Source organism: Elephas maximus, chromosome 9, assembly GCF_024166365.1.
Source record: "Elephas maximus indicus isolate mEleMax1 chromosome 9, mEleMax1 primary haplotype, whole genome shotgun sequence".
NCBI lineage: Eukaryota > Metazoa > Chordata > Mammalia > Proboscidea > Elephantidae > Elephas > Elephas maximus.
Window position 1 is genome coordinate 78403027 of NC_064827.1, and position 17836 is coordinate 78420862.

At 39.6% G+C, this 17836-nt stretch overlaps 1 protein-coding gene and 1 long non-coding RNA gene across 6 annotated transcripts in view; one reads left to right on the forward strand and one right to left on the reverse strand.

Moving 5' to 3' along the window:
* The window catches only part of GARNL3 (GTPase activating Rap/RanGAP domain like 3), a 206986-nt gene that overhangs the window by 121460 nt on the left and 67690 nt on the right, over positions 1 to 17836 (forward strand). For all 5 annotated transcript variants that reach the window (XM_049895409.1, XM_049895412.1, XM_049895411.1 and 2 more), the window contains 5 exons: positions 2246 to 2309; positions 6458 to 6484; positions 10753 to 10828; positions 13330 to 13428; positions 15599 to 15702. In XM_049895409.1, the coding sequence (XP_049751366.1) occupies positions 2246 to 2309; positions 6458 to 6484; positions 10753 to 10828; positions 13330 to 13428; positions 15599 to 15702 (370 nt within the window). The remainder of the gene's footprint in view (positions 1 to 2245; positions 2310 to 6457; positions 6485 to 10752; positions 10829 to 13329; positions 13429 to 15598; positions 15703 to 17836) is intronic.
* The window catches only part of LOC126082662 (uncharacterized), an 86450-nt gene continuing 70584 nt past the window's right edge, over positions 1971 to 17836 (reverse strand). The window contains exons 3-4 of the long non-coding RNA XR_007518599.1: positions 5298 to 5354; positions 1971 to 3189 (exon numbers count right to left, since the gene is read on the reverse strand). This is a non-coding gene — a long non-coding RNA (uncharacterized LOC126082662). The remainder of the gene's footprint in view (positions 3190 to 5297; positions 5355 to 17836) is intronic.

A 17836-nucleotide genomic window follows, 5' to 3' on the forward strand; every position in this document is an offset into this window, starting at 1 on the left:
GTGTGGGGAACTGAAGCCTGATTCTGGAACACTGCTCTTAAGCATCTCTCCATACTGTATTAGTTGTCGGCTCTTTTTCTCCACCTTGCATGTGCTCAATACTTTTGTTTTGTAAAGAAAATCAAGAAATATTTTTCCTTTATTTTTCTACTTTGAAATAGAAACCCAGATGTCAGCAAGGGCTTCTCTGAGAAGAATGTGTTTATTCTTTGTCAAACAGAAAGTGAAATGAATGAAACATATGGCTGCTCTCCGCCTAGCTGCCTCTCATGCCCCCGCCTTCCGCCTCCCTCATCCCTCACCCATGCTTGGGTGGCAGCCTTCCCTGAGGAATTCCACCACTCAGGTTGGGCCTGTTGCTCTGTCACCCGCTAGGATGTTACATCATAATAACAGTAGCTTCCGTTTGTCAGGTACTGTGCTAAATGCTTTAAACCAGCTCTGTGAAGCACATCTATTATTATGTCCGTTCTACCTATGAGGAATCTGAGCCTCAGAGAGAGAAAGGGATTTGACGAAGGTTTCATAGCTAGTAAACCGCAGAGCTGGGATTTAAACCTGAGCCCATGTGTCTCCAGGGCTGTTGACCACTAATGCCATACTGTGTGAAGATTTTTCTCTATTTGTGGAATTTTCCTCTATTTGGCTACTCTTTGTTCTACTCTGTCCTATAGGGTCACTATGTGTCAGAATCGACTCGACGGCAGTGGAGGGGGTGGTATTGGTAGATGGTGTTTTCAGTGTTCTCGAACGATACGTAATACCAAAATGTCTCTTAGAGTGACAGACTTGACTATCGGTTAGGGATTGCATCATACTGATTAAAGGGCACTGAAATGAAGAACTAAATTTTTTTTTTTTTTTTTAAGAACTAAAATTTTTTATATCTCATTTTCAAGCTCGATTTGGTCTCCAGATTGCAGAGTTTCTCCTCTCTGCCCTAGCCCTTCTGATTTTTCTCCTGGGAGTCTGAACCCTGAGTTAAGACAGCACTAATAAAGAGGTTAGCAGTTGTGTTGAACACAGAAATATCTGGCTATTTCCAAGGGGCCATAAATCTTAAATTGCTTTGAGAATAAAATACTTTGAGTTATTTTGTATTAAGAATTCTTTGAACTTTTTTTCTCTAAAAAAGAAGTTGCTCCAGCTCCTTTCCTGTTTATGTTTAAAAGATGAAGCATTTCTTTTTGTTAAAATTTCATTTGGTTATACAAGTAGGGCCTGAGCTCTTCTGTCTACCACCAATAGCCAGAGCAAGTTATGGCAAGAAAATATTTTTAAAGATGTGGAAGATTAAAACTTTTGTGGTTGCTGCCAATAGAAGAAAAGATTTTAGCTTCTTTTGTTATAATCATCTACTTGAAAACTTAAGATGAAATTAAAATATAAATGGTATGGAGTCAGATAAGCCTGGGTTCTGCTACTTACCCGCTTTGTTATCCTGGTCCAGTTATTTAACTTCTCTGAGCCTCAATTTCCTTATCTTTACAGTGGGAATAAGATGGTACTTACCTCATAGGGATTAAATGAGATATTTCACGTAAAGCGTTTAGCTCAATGCCTGGCATCATCAGCCTGCCCATTGCTGTCAAGTCAATTCCATCTCATAGATATTAGCTATGATTATTTGTACCTTTCGCTTGTAAATACTGGAAACCTACCTGAAAAGGGCCTTAGCGGTTACATAGTTTAACCTCCTTGTTTTACCTCAGGAGGAATTTAGATTCAAGGAAGTTACATAACTTGTCCAAATTAAAAAAACATAAATCAAAAATTAAATTTAAAAATAAATTAAATTAAAAAAAAAGTCTTGTTAAGAACAGCCTTGCCCTGAGCAGCAAAAAATTGCCAAAGAAAAAGAAATGTCAGGTAACCTTAATCACATCTCATTTTATCATTAACATGTAAAGAGCAATAAATCACTTTTTTAATAAATAAAAGGATCTTGAAGATTAGTCAAGCTTGCCCAAAACAGATGCTCCCAGTTGCTCTTTCCCTCCCTCATTATATGAGAATCACAAGGGGACAGTTATATAAGTAAAGTACAAGGTGGCGTTTGCTTACTCCTGTGTATTCACTGATTACTCCTTCGTTGATTTGTTTCTTGTTGTTTGCCAGGCACTGCAGGAAACCCATTCCTGATTTTCTAGGAGAAATGATGGAGATTTCTCTGAAGAACTGAGACTTGCTCCACATTATTTGAGTTTCTACCACACTGTAGCTCATTCTGTCTATTCTCTTTCAGTGCCATGAATCTGGACAAATTTGAGAAAGGCCCCAGGGAAATTTTTCATCCTGAGATACAAAAGGTAACAGAAAATTTTATGCTTCATAACTGCATAAAATCTACCACAGTATTAGAGTAAACTGACAGATCTCCAGTGATTCCTAGACTAGGGTTCAGAGCAGTCACCCGTGGAGCTTTAAAAATGACCGTCTTGCCAGAACCCAGCACTGGAGATATCCTGATTTCATCAGTCTAGAGGAAGGCCTGGGAGTCCGTATTTTTCGAAAGTTCCCTGGGTGATCCTGACACGTAGTCACTTTGGAGACCACTGAACTGTATGGTTCTCGATCCATGAACCAACAGGGTATGTGTTCAGAAGGATCTTATTGGCCTAAAAGCCAGTCCTTTTACTGAGTGCTCTAGAATTGTGTGGAAGGAGGAAGAGATTTTTAAAAATTAGTTTTACAAAAATGTGTTTATTGAGCTCTTACTGTTGTAGACTACTGTGTTGGGTACCGTAGAGGATAAAAGGTGTCCAGAAAACCATCCCTGTTTTCTTAGGACTTACTGTTAAGGAAGAGCAGTTTGCCTTAGGAGAAAAAAAGTTTATAGAGTCATAACTAAGTAATAGTTCACCAGAAAAATGTCAAGCAAACTTTTGTCTCAGAGTTGCAATCCGTTTAGCTTTGAAACCATCTCTTGAGACTTATAAATGCATCCATCACTAGTGGCATGTCAGTCGTTCGTCAAAGCTAGGATTCAAGAGGTTGGGTACAGTGACAGGGAAGAGTGACCAGGGCAGAGGCTGGGGAGGCAGGTTCTGTCCAGGAAGCAGCAGGGAGCCAGTGAGAGGCTTTAAGCAGAGGAGCGTCGTGTCGTGCTTCCGTTTGCTTTTTAAGGAAATATCTCCAACCGTGTGAGTAGGGTAGATGGGAGCATGTGCAGTCTGATGACCTCCATACCTGTAAAATACAGGCAGCTTTTAAAACAAAGTTATTGCCTCTCGGTTTACCCCAAATATATAGAGTTGTGAATTTCCATATCTTTTGTTTCAATTTTTTTTTATTGTGGTAAGATATATATAACAAAAAGTTTGCCATTTTAACTGCTTTTTAAGTGTATAATTCAGTGACGTTAATTACATTCACCATGTTGTGCTGTCACTGCTGTCCATTTCCAAGGGTTTTGCATCACCCCAAACAGAAACTCTGTACCCCTTAAGCAATAACTTCCCATTTTTTTCTCCCCTCAGCCCCTGATAACCACTAATAAACTTTGGTCTCTATGCACTTGCCTCTTCTGGATATTTTATATAAATGCAATTGTACAATATTAAATTAATTTTTTAAATAGTACTGTGTCCTACCTCAGTTCCAGAAGGAATTGAAACAGAAGTGGGTGTTTTAGGTTAAACTTTAAGCAGCTTTAAGCCATACTGTGCTTAAAAGTAATTCTTTATAGGAAATTTAAAAACAAATTAGAATTACAAATATGCTAATACCTGTCATGCCTTTCTTGTTTTGTTCATATATAGGTTATCATCCATAATCCTTTCCTTCTTTGAGCCTGGGTGTGAGCCTCAGTACCAACCCCACTCCCTAGGCCCAGGCTCCAGAACCCAAGGAACTCCCTCCACCATGCCACTCTCAATACCTTGCTGCTGAGCGATTTCCTCAGCAGAGTTCCTGTCTGCTCAGTCATCCCTATCTGCTTTCTCCCTTGCACAAAATGGAAGATGACAAGAAAAAGAGATACAGGATAGCAGCCTTCTGCCTATTTATATCGTAACTCGGGGGCCAGTTTTTTTATCAAGCAAAAGAGACTTTCGTGCTTTCCCTACTTTTGTGTTTTGACTTTTTTACCCCTTCTACAAGGAGCCATTTGTGAGTTTTCCATTTATCCTCAGAGTGTGAGAGTGTACAGGTGTGTGTGAAATTCAGTAGCAGTAGTACCACTGCTGTCATCGGGTTTTTGTGGTTTTCCCTTAGGAACCTTGAGCAGCAGGTATACGGGAAAGAGTTCTTAAAATCATAGGATCCAAAAAGTGAACAGAACCAATTGCATTATTAACAACAAAAAAAAAAAAAAGCATCTTTTCACAAAGAAGAAAAGTGTCTGGTACTATTTTAAAATATTATTGGTCTGTTTCTGGGTGCTATACTGTAGTAACATTTTTCTTGACCAAAGTCTTTACAGAAGAAATGTGCAATAAGCTAAGTTTAAATGGATAGAGAAACCTGAGTGTCTATGTGTTTCTTCTCATTTCTGTCCATCAAATTTGTTTCCATGTAGTTGTGGTATGATACGACTTTCCTAAATGACCAGGCTTTTTGTGAAAATCTGTAGGGGTAATTTTGAATTTTTTAAGTAGTTCTAGGAAAAAAGAAAGTGGTATATGTAAAATCACTCTCTCCCAAGCCCCATATATATGAAAAAAATCAGTGTCATCCCCCAAACTAATGATTAGACGCATACATGCATCAAAAACAATGCCAGTAGGAATGGATTAAGGAACATCATTTCTAGCTGAAATTATACCTTCTTGGCTAAAATTATAAACTGGGGAACAAGCTAAAAGAGGACTTAGCTGATGGTAATTCAGGAACAGGAACATTTCAAAAACGTGAGGCATGTTAAGTGGGACATTGGCAAACCAATACAAATTGCAGGACTACCTGCTTCTGAACCTATAATTCAAAATAGTGAAACTGCAAAATAAATGTAACCTAACAATTTAACAGCTGTATGGCATCCCTTACAACTGAGTGGTTAGACGCTAGCCCCAGAGCTCAGTAGGACTCCTACTCCTGGACTCAGATTTCTTCAACCCGGCCCACTGAGGAGCAGCTTACATTACCAGGCCAGAAACTGGTTACAAAACATCCCAGTCCTAAGGCTTACCCAGCTTAATGGCAGTTGGGAAGCTGACAAGTGTGAGCTTTTCCTTGTCTTACCACAGTTAGAGTGGAAGGAGCATTGGCCTGGGTGTTAGAAGACCTGGGCACTAGATTCAGCTCTTACAGGCCATGTGACCTTAACCAAGACACTTCCTAAGCCTCTGATTCCTTACCTGTGTTTCAGGAAAAATTAAACTGCATCACAGGGTCACAGAGAAGATCAAAACAAGCTGTAGAAAGAGAGAGGTTTTTAATGAAATATACAGTGACATGCAGATATGAGGAAATCACAGTATTTCCAAGAAGTTCCAAAGTAAAAAATTTATTAAAAAAAAAAAATTATAACATCATTTTATTTTTTCCTAGAATTCAGAAACAAGAGATGCCTGTGTTCTGAACAAAAGAGGCTTCTTGTTAAACAAAACCTGTTTGTGTGCCTTATGCATTTCTTTCAGAATGGCCAGGTTTCTGGTTGACACAGCTCCTCCCCAGAGATCTTTGGGCAAGAAGGGGAGTGAAGGTCCCTGCAGCCCACTCCTACCCTCCATCTTGGCCCTGGCTCCTGTCTACTCCTCATCAGTTCTGTCTTCTCCCTACTGCAGCCATGGCTCACTTGGGTCTATTGCTTCCCCACCTCCACTCATCCATTGTTTTCCTGCAGAGCCTTTGGCATTGGTGTCTACTTATCAACCAGAATCTACTTTTTTAGAAAAATTTGTCCCTGGAAAAATGGAATTTCCATGTAATTGATGTACAAATTTGTGTGTGAAGTGACTGAGAATGAGAAGGAAAGTTAACCTGAGCTTGATTAAACGTCTTTGTGTACCAGGCATTCAACACACACTAATTCATTTTCTCTTCCCAGTGACCTCCACGAAAGTTAAGATGGTAGTCCTCCTTGTATTGTGGATGAGAAAATAGGGGCCCATGGAGGTTAAATGATGTGTGCCCCAACACAGTTAAGTATGTGACAGAGCTAGGATTCAAAGTCAGGATTATTTAAGTTCACTGCTCCATGCCCCTTTTAGGAGAGGGTCTTGTTAAGGAACTGAGTTTTGGTCAGGGAAGTCATAGAGGAAGAAAATCTAACTCTTGGTTCCTGGCTTTGGTCATAGTTTTCTTTCCAAAGAAAATTTCTGTAACCAACTGTTCATACCAGTTTCAGAATATCTTAACATAATAACAGTGAGTAAACTGAAGCTTGGCTTTCACAGAAAGTCAAATAAAATTATTACTTTTGTTGGTGAATGTTTTGGTGTGTATATTTTCACCATGATTTTTTTAAAAATCACCTTTACACATTGACACAAACTTTTAAAACTCTATTTAACAGGATTTGCTGGTTCTTGAAGAACAAGAGGTGAGTAACTTTATGGAGATACTTGCTCCTGCTATGACCTGCCTCGGTGTAAGTGTCCTTCTCCCTTCACCAAGAGCACAACCTTATCTTTCAGTCAAACCACTATATGAATTTGCACACTGTGAGTCCATTAGCACTAAAAGACTTCACTAACATGTTTTTCCAAAATATATTTCAGAATTTTCTATGCAGCTGGTTGTAAAGATACAGAAAATAAGCAAGCTGCTTAAATCTTCTTGGAAACATTCAAATTTTAACCTTGTGATCAGGGCGAATAATGAGGTTTGAACTTTCATTAAATTAAAGGGAGGGCATTTGTGCCTAATACACACATTATCACATTTATCTCTTAATATACAAAATGCCATCTTTTATTTGCATGTTTCTATTGCTCGTTGCCTCCACTTAAAATGTATTGAGCTTTCTGAATGCATAACTAATACAGGAAAATATCCAAAGTATTATCAATAGGCAATTGATTAAATAAATTTAGTTTCTGCATATTATTCCTTTCAGTAAGTGGCAGTATCATTCTTCTAGATGCTCAGGCCAAACTTGGAGAAGACCGTAACTCCTATTTTTCTCTCACATCCCATATTTAATCTATCAGTACATTCTGTTGACTTCTTCAAAATATATCCCTAATCCAATCCTTCTCAACACTTCCACCACAACCCACTCTAGTTTGATGACACCACCACCATCATCTCTTGCCTGGACTCTGCAGTGTCTCCTAAGTCTTCTCCCTACTTCTACTATTGCCCTCTGTTCTGTTTTCACATAGTATCCAAATGGTCCTTTTAAAACATGAGAAATCAAGTTGTCCCTATGTTCAAAACTCTTTAATGGCTTCCCCTTCCACTCAAAATAAAGCCCAGAATCCTTACCATAGCCTAAGAGGGCCTGCATGATCTGGCTCCTGCTACCTCTCGGATCCTCTACTCCACTCTAACAGTATTAGCTCCCTTCTTCCTCCTCCTCCTCAGGAGGAACCTGCTGTTCCCCCAGATGTCCTCATGGATCACATACTCACTAGATTAAAATATTGCTCAGAAAGACCTTCCCTGACCATGACTAAAATAACACTTATATTTTCACTTATTTATTTATTATCTGTCTTCCACCTCTAGAATGGAAGCACACTGTAAGAGCAAAGACTTACTCAATTTTGTTTACTGCTGTATGAAGCCTTATAAGTAGTTTCAAGTACTTAACAAGGCCTTGCAACACCAGTCTTTCTGGAGTCTCCACCTGAAGCAGGAGAGCTTCTGTATAATTTATTATTTAAACCAGGACACTTTTGAAAGTGGTTATTAATAATGCCAGGACAACAGACAAAACAGATTAAGCTAGGGCTGTCCTGGCAAACCTGGACACGTATCTCCCTACCTATAAGTGACCTTAGAAGACCCTACTCCCTTGGGTGCACAGGTAACCTGAAAGATCCTCTTCCTGCAATCCTCCATGCCTCATAGATTTTGTAATTCTTGCAGTCTGACCCTAAGAACTTGTGATGAAGACTTAAGGCCTTGTAACACAGTCTTTCTGGAGTCTCCTCCACCTGAAGCAGCAGTGATCTTCAGCAAGGTTACTGGTAGCACAATGCCAACCTCCGAGCAGTCCCATGAGAGCGTTTAGAACTTGTGGCCAGTGATCAGGCATCAGTGGGCTCCATCTCTGCTTCTAGCTCACAGCTTCCACTCTACTCACAACTGTCCTGAGAAGACTATGCCATGATATTGAAATGGGCACTAGATCAAAAGTCAGGAGACCTGAGTTCCAGCTCCAGTCCTGCTATTTAATTAGTACTAACCTTAGGCAAGTCTCCTTCCCTGGGTTCAATTTTCTTATCTGTAAAATGGAAGTGTGGACTCAGTGGACTGGGAATTACCTTCAAGTTCTAACAGTCTCTTAGTTCATGACTCATAGTTCTGTTAATTGGCTTACTAGCTGTCAAGTCAGCTGGACCTGATCCTGGGCCTCCTGATGGCCTTCTGATTTGTTCCTCTAGTCCAGTGGTTCTCAATGGGGTGTCCCTGAACGAGCAGCATCAATATCATCTGAAAGCTTGTTAGAAATGCAAATTTTTGGCATTTCGATTGAGTCATAAGCTCTAGGGATGGGATCTAGCAATACATATTTTAACAAGCCCTCCAGGTGATTCTGATGCATGGTCAATTTAAGAACACTGCTTTAGTCCATGGACTTTTATTCTAAGATGGTCAACTGTCAAAACTCCAAACTGTTGTAGGTGCTTTTTAAGGGACCACTGAGGATGGAAGAGACACCAGAGTCTTGAAGGCATGTGATTGTTGTCAACATTTCCAAAATAGAGGAAGAAAAGTTACAAACTATAGAACCCTAAGGTGGATAGAGATCTCTGACATGATTCTAAGAAATTTACCAAAAACTGGTTTGTGAGAAAGAGGTGATCATTTGGAGGCAGTGTGGACTTGTGAAGAATAAGTCATATCTGACCGATTTTTTTCTTTTCTCATTATGCGCACAGTCACTTGTCATATTTATTAATCATCTCCAATATGCCCAGCAGCAGGATTGGCACTGGGGAGTCAATGGAAAGTAAGATATATGTGGTCTCTCCTTTAGTGGAAACAGACAACTTTGCAAGTTCAATAAAAGAATCACAGAGTGTGAGTAGTTCTATGAAGAAAGTAAATCAGGTGCTAACAATTTGGGAAGGGGCAGGACGTCGAAATTTATTTTGGGAGAACAGGAAAGGCCTCTCTGGGAACTGACAATTGTGCTGAGGCCTGCAGATGGGAAAGAGCTGGCCATATCAAGAGCTGTGGAGGAGCTCCGGGTGGAGGGATAAGCTTGGCAGTGTCTCTCCTCAGTTTTACAGTCCAGTCAGCAATATATGAAAGTCCCAATTTCTGTACTTACTCCCTCACACTTGTTATTTTGGGGTTTTTTTTGTTTTGTTTTATAATAGCTATCCTAGTGGGTGTGAAGTGATCTCTCATTGGGGTTTTGGTTTACATTTCCCTAACAGCTAATGATGTTGAGCACCTTTTCATGTGCTTATTGGCCATTGTATATCATCTTTTCATATTAATTACATTAACTGTGTAGAAACCACTACATGGAAACTGCTGTTACTGATGAGTGTGCATCTCTCTGTTGGGTGTCTTGGGGGCAGAAAAAATGTTTAGAGCTCAGCCTTAGACCCTTGGATTTTATGAATCTTAATTCTCCCAGATCCAGCTATCCTGAATCCTAGCATTCTGCCTTGACATCCCACTTCTGACTCATTGGCCAATGCTTTAAATGCTTTTGTTCCTTGTCCATCCCTTAATTGACCACCAAGAATCCCCCTGTCTAGTGGTAGGCCGAACAACCTTGCAGAGGCTGATTCCCTTGCAACATCAGATCTTTTTTTCCAGATTATTTTTTATTTTTAAATACCTCAGGCATACAAAAAAGCATGGACAATATTATGATGAAGACATGTAAACCCACTACCCAAAAACCAGTACCCACTACCCAGTTTATGGGAAAATAAAAATAAAAGACCCTGTGAACTACTCCCTAATCTCATTCCTCTTTCTTTCTCCCTCCTCTGTAGTATCTACTGTCCTGCATTTGGTGTTTATCACTCCCATAGAATCAGATTTTAATCCAGTGTTTAAATTTGAGGACAGTAAACTGAACATTTGTACTAACTACTTCTAGATTGGCTTTTCATTTTGTTTTTTTCTTTGCACATCTGTTTTGACTTTTTGAGATTAAACATCTAGGTATTGGAGAAAATCAGCTTTTGGTATAAATTGCCTTCAATTTTCATTTCTATTTCTAAAAGAGTCCACAAGATATCAGCCAAAGATGGTTGTGTTAAGCTCTGAATTACAATTAGCTCTCCTTTGCTGAGGTTTGGACTGTTGCTGCTAAGTCAATTAAAAGATGATGCCAGTCCTGAGTTCCTATGGGCCATTTATTTTGAGCAGTGTTTTTCCACAGAATGGACCTGCACCCTGCAGATACCATTAGTAATGAAATTACAAATGAATTAACTCACATAAAAGCATATACCCTCATCTGTAAGCTATAAATCTATAAAAACAAAGGAATCATCATTGTTAACACTGGTTAAAATTGGGATGGAGGGAGGAAGTAACCTGGCCAGTCCATTCTGGTGACTGAAGTTTTGCATTCCTAAATAAGGAACAGAAATAATGAAATAATCTCATAACAGTTTATGCTTTGAAGGTAAAAATTAATTTTAACACCTTTCATTGTCTTATTGTAAGGGCTGTGTGAATTTCAAGTTTGGGGTTCTTTTTGCCAAAGATGGACAGCTCACTGATGATGAAATGTTCAGCAACGGTGAGTAGTCCCTTGCTCCTTTCTGCTGAATGGAAACTCTGTTCTGCCTTATTGTAGTTTTTGTTTTTTAAATTTCATTGTGGTGAAATATATGCAACACAAAGTTTACTGTTTAACCATTTTTAAGTGTACAATTCAGTGATATTAATTACATGCACCATATTGTGCTACCATCAGCACTACCCATTTCCGAAAGTTTTACATCACACCAAACAGAATCTCAGAACCCCCTCAGCAGTAGCTCCCATTCCCTCCTCCCTTCAGCACGTGGTAACCACTAATAAATTTTTGTCTCTATGCATTTGCCTATTTAGATACTTCATATAAGTGAGATCATGCAATATTTGTCCTTGTGTATCTGACTTATTTCATTCAGCATATTGTTTTCGAGGTTTATCCATGTCGTAGCATGTATCAGAATTTGATTTCTCTTTATGGCTAAATAATATTCCATTGTATGTATATACAACACTTTGTTTATCCATTCATCTGTTGATGGACATGTGGGTTGTTTTCATTTGGGGGGATTGTGAATAGTGCTACAGTGAACATTGGTGTACACATATCTGTTTTAAGTTCCTGTGTTCAAGTCTCTTGGGGATATACCTAGGAGTGGGATTGTTGGGGCCCTGGTGGCATAGTGGCTAACAGCTTGGCTGTTGAAATCCACCAGCCACTCCTTGGAAACCCACGAGGCAGTTCTAGTCTGTCCTTCAGGAACTGGAATTGACTCGACAGCAACAGATTTGGTTTAGTTTTTGGTTTTTGGTAATTCTATGTTTAAATTTTTGAGGAACCATCAAAACTGTTTTCCACAGCAGCTGCACAGTTTTATCGTACAATCAGCAATGTACGAGAGTCCCAATTGCTTTACTTCCTCCCCCACACTTGTTATTTACTGGTATTTTTTGTTTTGTTTTGTTTTTGTAATAGCCATCCTACTGGGTGTGAAGTGATCTCTCATTGTGGTTTTGGTTTACATTTCCCTAATGACTAATGATGTTGAGCACCTTTTCATGTGCTTATCGGCCATTCCTATATCTTACTTGGAAAAATGTCAGTTAAGTCCTTTGTCCATTTTCTAATTGGGTTGTTTGTCTTTTTGTTGTTCAGTTATACTATTTTATATATATATAATATATATTTTATACATTACATATTTTATATATTCTTTTGTTAGTCAGCCTGATCTGTATTTGAACTTACACCCAAGATAGAGGAAGGGATGGACAGAAGAGGGCTGGAGGGAAGTCAAGCTTGATACCCAGTCTGACATGGGTTCATTGGACACATTTGGTGGCTCTGTTAAGCTTTGTAAAACCCTTATCAGATGTATTGTTCCCCAGTATTTTCTCCCATTCAGTAGGTTGTCTTATTGTAGTTTTGACAATCCAAACTGAACTTCTCTGTTGAGTTGTGCTCTTTAATGCAAAGAGACAGATAGTAGTTTTATGAAATTTTAGGATAAATTTTCAGGGTAAATTTTGTAAGGCACTCATTGCCCAGTTTCATTCATTCAGTAAATATTTATTGATTACCTCATTTATACAAGGCACTGTGCTTGGTGCTGGAGATAGTTTAACTGGGAAATCATATGGGGTTGGGAGAATTCAGCTCTACACAGCATCAGTAGCAGTGGAATATTCTTCTCTGACATTTTTATGGTTGAGAGACTTATAAAATGGTGTCATTTTCTTGATATTCAGAACTATTTTAAAATGCCTGTTTATTATTAATAGAAGCAGTGTTAAAACAAAAATTATATTAAGCCAATAATAGAAATTGTTTGAAGTTTATTCAATTTATGATTTGCAAGTCAAGGTAATATTTCAACTAGGGAGTCAAAAACGTTCCAAAGAACTTCCAAAGATTCTTATACCCTGTCTTATTAACATTGCCATGGAAATGAGGCCAGAACAGTGTTTACATAATAACAGTTTGCCCTAAAACAAAGCATCTAGTCTGACTTGGAATTTCCATTTCTCAACACTGACTGCGTGTAGATAATTCTTCAAAAGAGCCCAATGCCTAAGGCAAAACGAACTTTACTAATTATCTAGACTATTGCTGACTATTGCTTGACTTAAAGATGACCAATTTCCTCAAGGCTCAAGGTTCTAAGATCATCTCAAACCTATAACTTATGTGGGTCACCTCAACCTCCATGGAACCCCAAAATCTGGATTTCACAAGAATTAAACTTCTTTTCTCAAAAGTAATAACATTTTCGTTTTATATTACTAAACCCCAGTGGTCCCAATCTGGCAGTGGTAAGGTTGGTTAGTCTTGTGCTGTAGTTTTCCTTTCTTTGGGCTCCTGAGATGGAATTTCAGGAACTTTCTGCGTGTCCCCCCCGCCCCCCAAAAAAGGGAATGCGATTCTGTTTACCTACTGCATACATTTCCAGAGCCCTAGTTAATTTTCAGGTGGTTTCAATGCACTTTTAGAAAATGAAGCTTGTTGATAACCATAATTTCCTCATACTTTGCCTCTTCCTACAGAAATTGGAAGTGAAACTTTTCAAAAATTTTTGAATCTTCTGGGTGACACAATCACTCTAAAGGGCTGGACAGGCTACCGCGGCGGTCTGGACACAAAAAGTAAGCTTGCCCCTTGATCTAATCTGTTTTAATTTGTATAACTTTTGTTAGTCAGCCTGATATGTATTTGAACTTACACCCAAGATAGAAGAAGGGATGGACAGAAGAGGGCTGGAGGGAAGTCAGGCTTGATACCCAGTCTGACATGGGCTCATTGGACACATTTGGTGGCTCTGTTGAGCTTTGTAAGACCAAATCAACCCACACAGACCCTGGATGGTGGCAGATGTCGTGGTCTGTCCATCAATGCTTATTATTGAGCATCTTCTGTGTGTTAGGACTATGTGAGTCTCCAGGAATGTAGTGGTGGGTAATCCAACATGGTCCCTGCCTTTCTAGGAACTTACAGTCCAATGGACAGCACAGACATAAGCAGATAATTATCAAATAACTTAGTATGAAGTACTTAGAGGTATTAAGAGGAAAAGTACACAGTGCCATAGGGAATTTTGCCATACTGGGGACTAGGGAAGGCTTCCCTGAGATTGTAATGTTTGAGACCCAAGGGAGTGATGAATAGGAATAGTTTGTCTTGAGGGGAGAAGAAAATCCCAAGCACAGAGAATATTTGTGAAGTCCCTGAGGCAGGAAAGAGCATGCTGTGTTAAAGAAACTAAAAGAATACTTTTGTGGCCCGAGGGAGCAGAGGAAGCAAGAATGATGCAATGTGGACTGGAAGAAGAGGGGGTAATCATGCAGGGAGTTTGAGGTCATGTTAAAAATAATTTTATTCTAAATGTACTTGGATGTCATTAAAAAGGTTTAAGTAGGAGAGTTATAGGATCATATTTGTACTTTTGAGCGTAATCTACTGACTGCAGTGTGGTGAATGGTCTAGAGAGGAGTAAGAAGAGGGGCCAGTTAAGAGGTTCTTGCAGCACTCCAAACAAGCAATGATGGTGGCCCTGGCTGGGGAGAGGATGGGAGTTTGGAAAGCAGAGGAGTGGACTGATTCAAGAGCCATTTTAAAGGTAGAGTTGGCAGGATCCTGCAACTGATTGACCATGGGCAGTAAAGAGGAAAGAGGGACCACAGATGGCCCCTGGGTTTCTGACCTGAGCAGCTGGGTAAGTCGTGGCTCCACACTGAGGTTGGGAACGCCAGAGGAGAAGCAGTTTGGGAGTATGGATCTGGGAAGGAGGGTAGGTAAGATCACAGGTTTCGATTTGGAATCACTTATACAGTTTTATATTTGTATAGCACTTCTAGCTTTCTCATGGGCTTTTACTTTTGTTGTTTATTTGATCCTTGTAGTATATGCTTGAGATAAGTGGGGCAGGTGGTATGATGCTGATTTGGTCTAAATTTGATAGGCTTCATATCCAGGTATCCTTATCCTTTGGGAGCCTCATCTTACTACCAGCCCACATTTGCATCATTTCACAGATTCTGAGTACGGAAAAGTTAAGCACTTTGTGAAAATTGCACTGTGAGTAACTTAACACACAGATCCAAGAGTGGAGTATTTGGCCCCAGTTGTCAGGCCCCAGCTTCAGTCTTATAAGTTTTATGCGCACATGGTCAATTCTTAAATACCTGCAAGTTCATCATCCTCATTGCCAACAGTGAGCCTCTTCATCATGGTAATAACTACCATGTATTGAGACCTTTCTATGGTCAGGCCTTTTGCTACACACCTTACAAGTATAATCTTGTTGAGTCTTCCCAGCATCCCTATGAGTTAAGTACTGTTTTCATCCCCAGTTTCAAATTACAAAACTGAAGCTCAGAGAAAGGTACAATAAAAGTTAACATAGCTAATGAGAACTTGAACCCAAGTCTGTCTAACTCCAAAAGCCATACTTTTAATCATTAGATTCTGCCAGCGATATCACTTCCAGCAGTAACTGGAACACGAGGAATTGTAACACACTCTCCTTTTAAGTCCAGACGTCTCATGACCTCTCCTACTCTGAGGCAAGGCATGAATCAGACAGTAAGCAGCTTAGAGAGAGAGGAAGAGGTCTCTCCATGTGGGTAGAAGCCTGCATATATCAGAGAGTTGACATTTAGGTGATTCATACTGTCACTTCCACTCATGTGGTTAGTCCAGAGTGATCCCTGAGAGTTTATTCATGGTGCACTGTATTCCCCCAGTCCACAAATAAAGACTATTCCTTATGGCCTCAAGGATTTCTGTGCCCACTAAATGCATATTTGTCTTTTACAGATGATACCACAGGGATACATTCAGTTTATACTGTGTACCAAGGGCATGAGATCATGTTTCATGTTTCTACCATGTTGCCATATTCCAAAGAGAATAAACAGCAGGTAAGTTGTGAACATAGGCTCTTTGAGAACACACAAACCATCAAATAGTAACCTAAGTGTGGAGAAGGCACCATTTTGATTTCATAGAATTGGAGACTACATACATCTAATATATGAGCTGAACTTAAGGCACCACTTAGGGATATTGTTAACAGTGTATATATTTGAACTTTCAACAAGTCTTAGGAAGAACCATCCTCAGTGATACTATCACCCTAAAGAAATAAAGGATCAAGGTCTTGTGTGCATATGTGTTTGTGTATGAACATACATATGTAGCTGCACACGTGTGTGCGTGTGTGTGTGGTTTATAGGTTCCTGAGACACTGTTTTGTATATGTGTTGTCTTTTCTCTGTGACTTCTCTCAGTGTGCTATGTGTCCTGTCAGAATGAGACTATCCAGGTGTTGTTTTTCAAGTGAATGAAGGAGGTTAACATTAAGTAGCTACATGAAATACATCATGTTGAACAACAAAAAAAATGTACCTGAGACACTCCTCATTCACCCCAGAGATTTCTCATTTCCGGGAGAGGCAGCACACCGTATTGGTCTCAACTTGCTGGGGTTTATGTATAACAAAGACACATGTTGCTGATTTTGATAGATATGGGATATTCCATTTAAGTTTTTACTAGATGTCTATCCCTTTTTCACACATTGAAAGGATTTGTATGAATAAATATCACAAACATGAATGGTAATTTGTTCAACAAAGATTTATAAGAAGCATGAACCTAGAGAGGATATGTGATGGGGCTACAAAGGCTTTTCTGAGCTCATGTAACTCTTATTTCAGTAAGAATTCAGTAAGAGGAAAAGACCCAAAGCAGATCAGTAGGATAGAATGTGGGAAGTATAGTGGAATATAAAAGGTGCTTTGGGACGTGAGGGAGGAGATGGCTAGTTCCATTTGATAGTTTGAGCCTGAAATAAGAAGCTGATGGTTTGTCTTATAGATAATGGTGATCCACTGGAGGTTTTAAGCTTGGTCTGGTTTAGAAGAAAAACTATGGTAAAGAGCAGTATCTTAGTCATCTAGTGCTGCTGTAACAGAAATACCACAAGCGGATGGCTTTAACAAAGATAAATTTATTCCCTCACAGTTTAGGAGCCTAAAACCAAAAAACCAAACCCAGTGCCATCAAGTCGATTCCAACTCATAGCGACACTGTAGGACAGAGTAGAACTGCCTCATAGAGTTTCCAAGAAGCGCATGGCAGATTCGAACTGCTGGCCCTTTGGATAGCAGCTGTAGCACTTAACCAATACGCCACCAGGGTTTCGTTTAGGAGCCTAGGAGTCCAAATTCAGGGTGCCAGCTCTAGGGGAAAGCTTTCTCTCTCTGTCAGTTCTGGGGGAAGGGCCTTGTCATTAATCTTCCCCTGCTCTGGGAGGTTCTCAGCGCAGGGACACCAGCTCCAAAGGATGGGCACTCCCAGCTCTCCTTTCTTGGTGGTATAAGGTCCCCATGTCTCTTTGCTCGTTTCTGTCTTTTATATCTCAAAAGAGATTGACTTAAGTAAAACACAACCTAATCTTGTAGATTGAGTCCTACCTCATTAACATAACTGCCTCTAATCCTGCCTCGTTAACATCGTAGAGATAGAATTTACAACATGTAGGAAAATCACATCAGATGACAAAATGGTAGACAGTCACGTGATACTGAGAATCATGGCCTACTCAGGTTGACAGATTTTTTGGGGGATACAGTTCTATCCATGACAGGCAGGCTGAAGCAGGCAGTGCCTAGGTCCTAGACTCCTTAGGTGGCTGAGAACTACTTTCTGCAAGTCATCTTCCTTAGTGTAGTTGAAGATATCAATATTATTGCTACAAGATTCCACCTTTTAGTAGTTGAAGCTCTTATGATCTTGGAGTCACATGGAGAAGAAAGAACAAATTGACCTTCACAATCATCATGAGTTTTTTTTTGGTCTAAAAAAAATTTTTTTATTGTTCTTTAGGTAAAGGTTTATAGAACACACTAACCCAGAACCCAGTGCCATCGAGTCGATTCCGACTCATAGCGACCCTATAGGACAGAGTAGCTTCTCATTAAACAGCTAGTACACATATTGTTTTGTGACAGTGGTTGCCAGCCCCAAGACATGTCAACAGTCTCGCCTTCT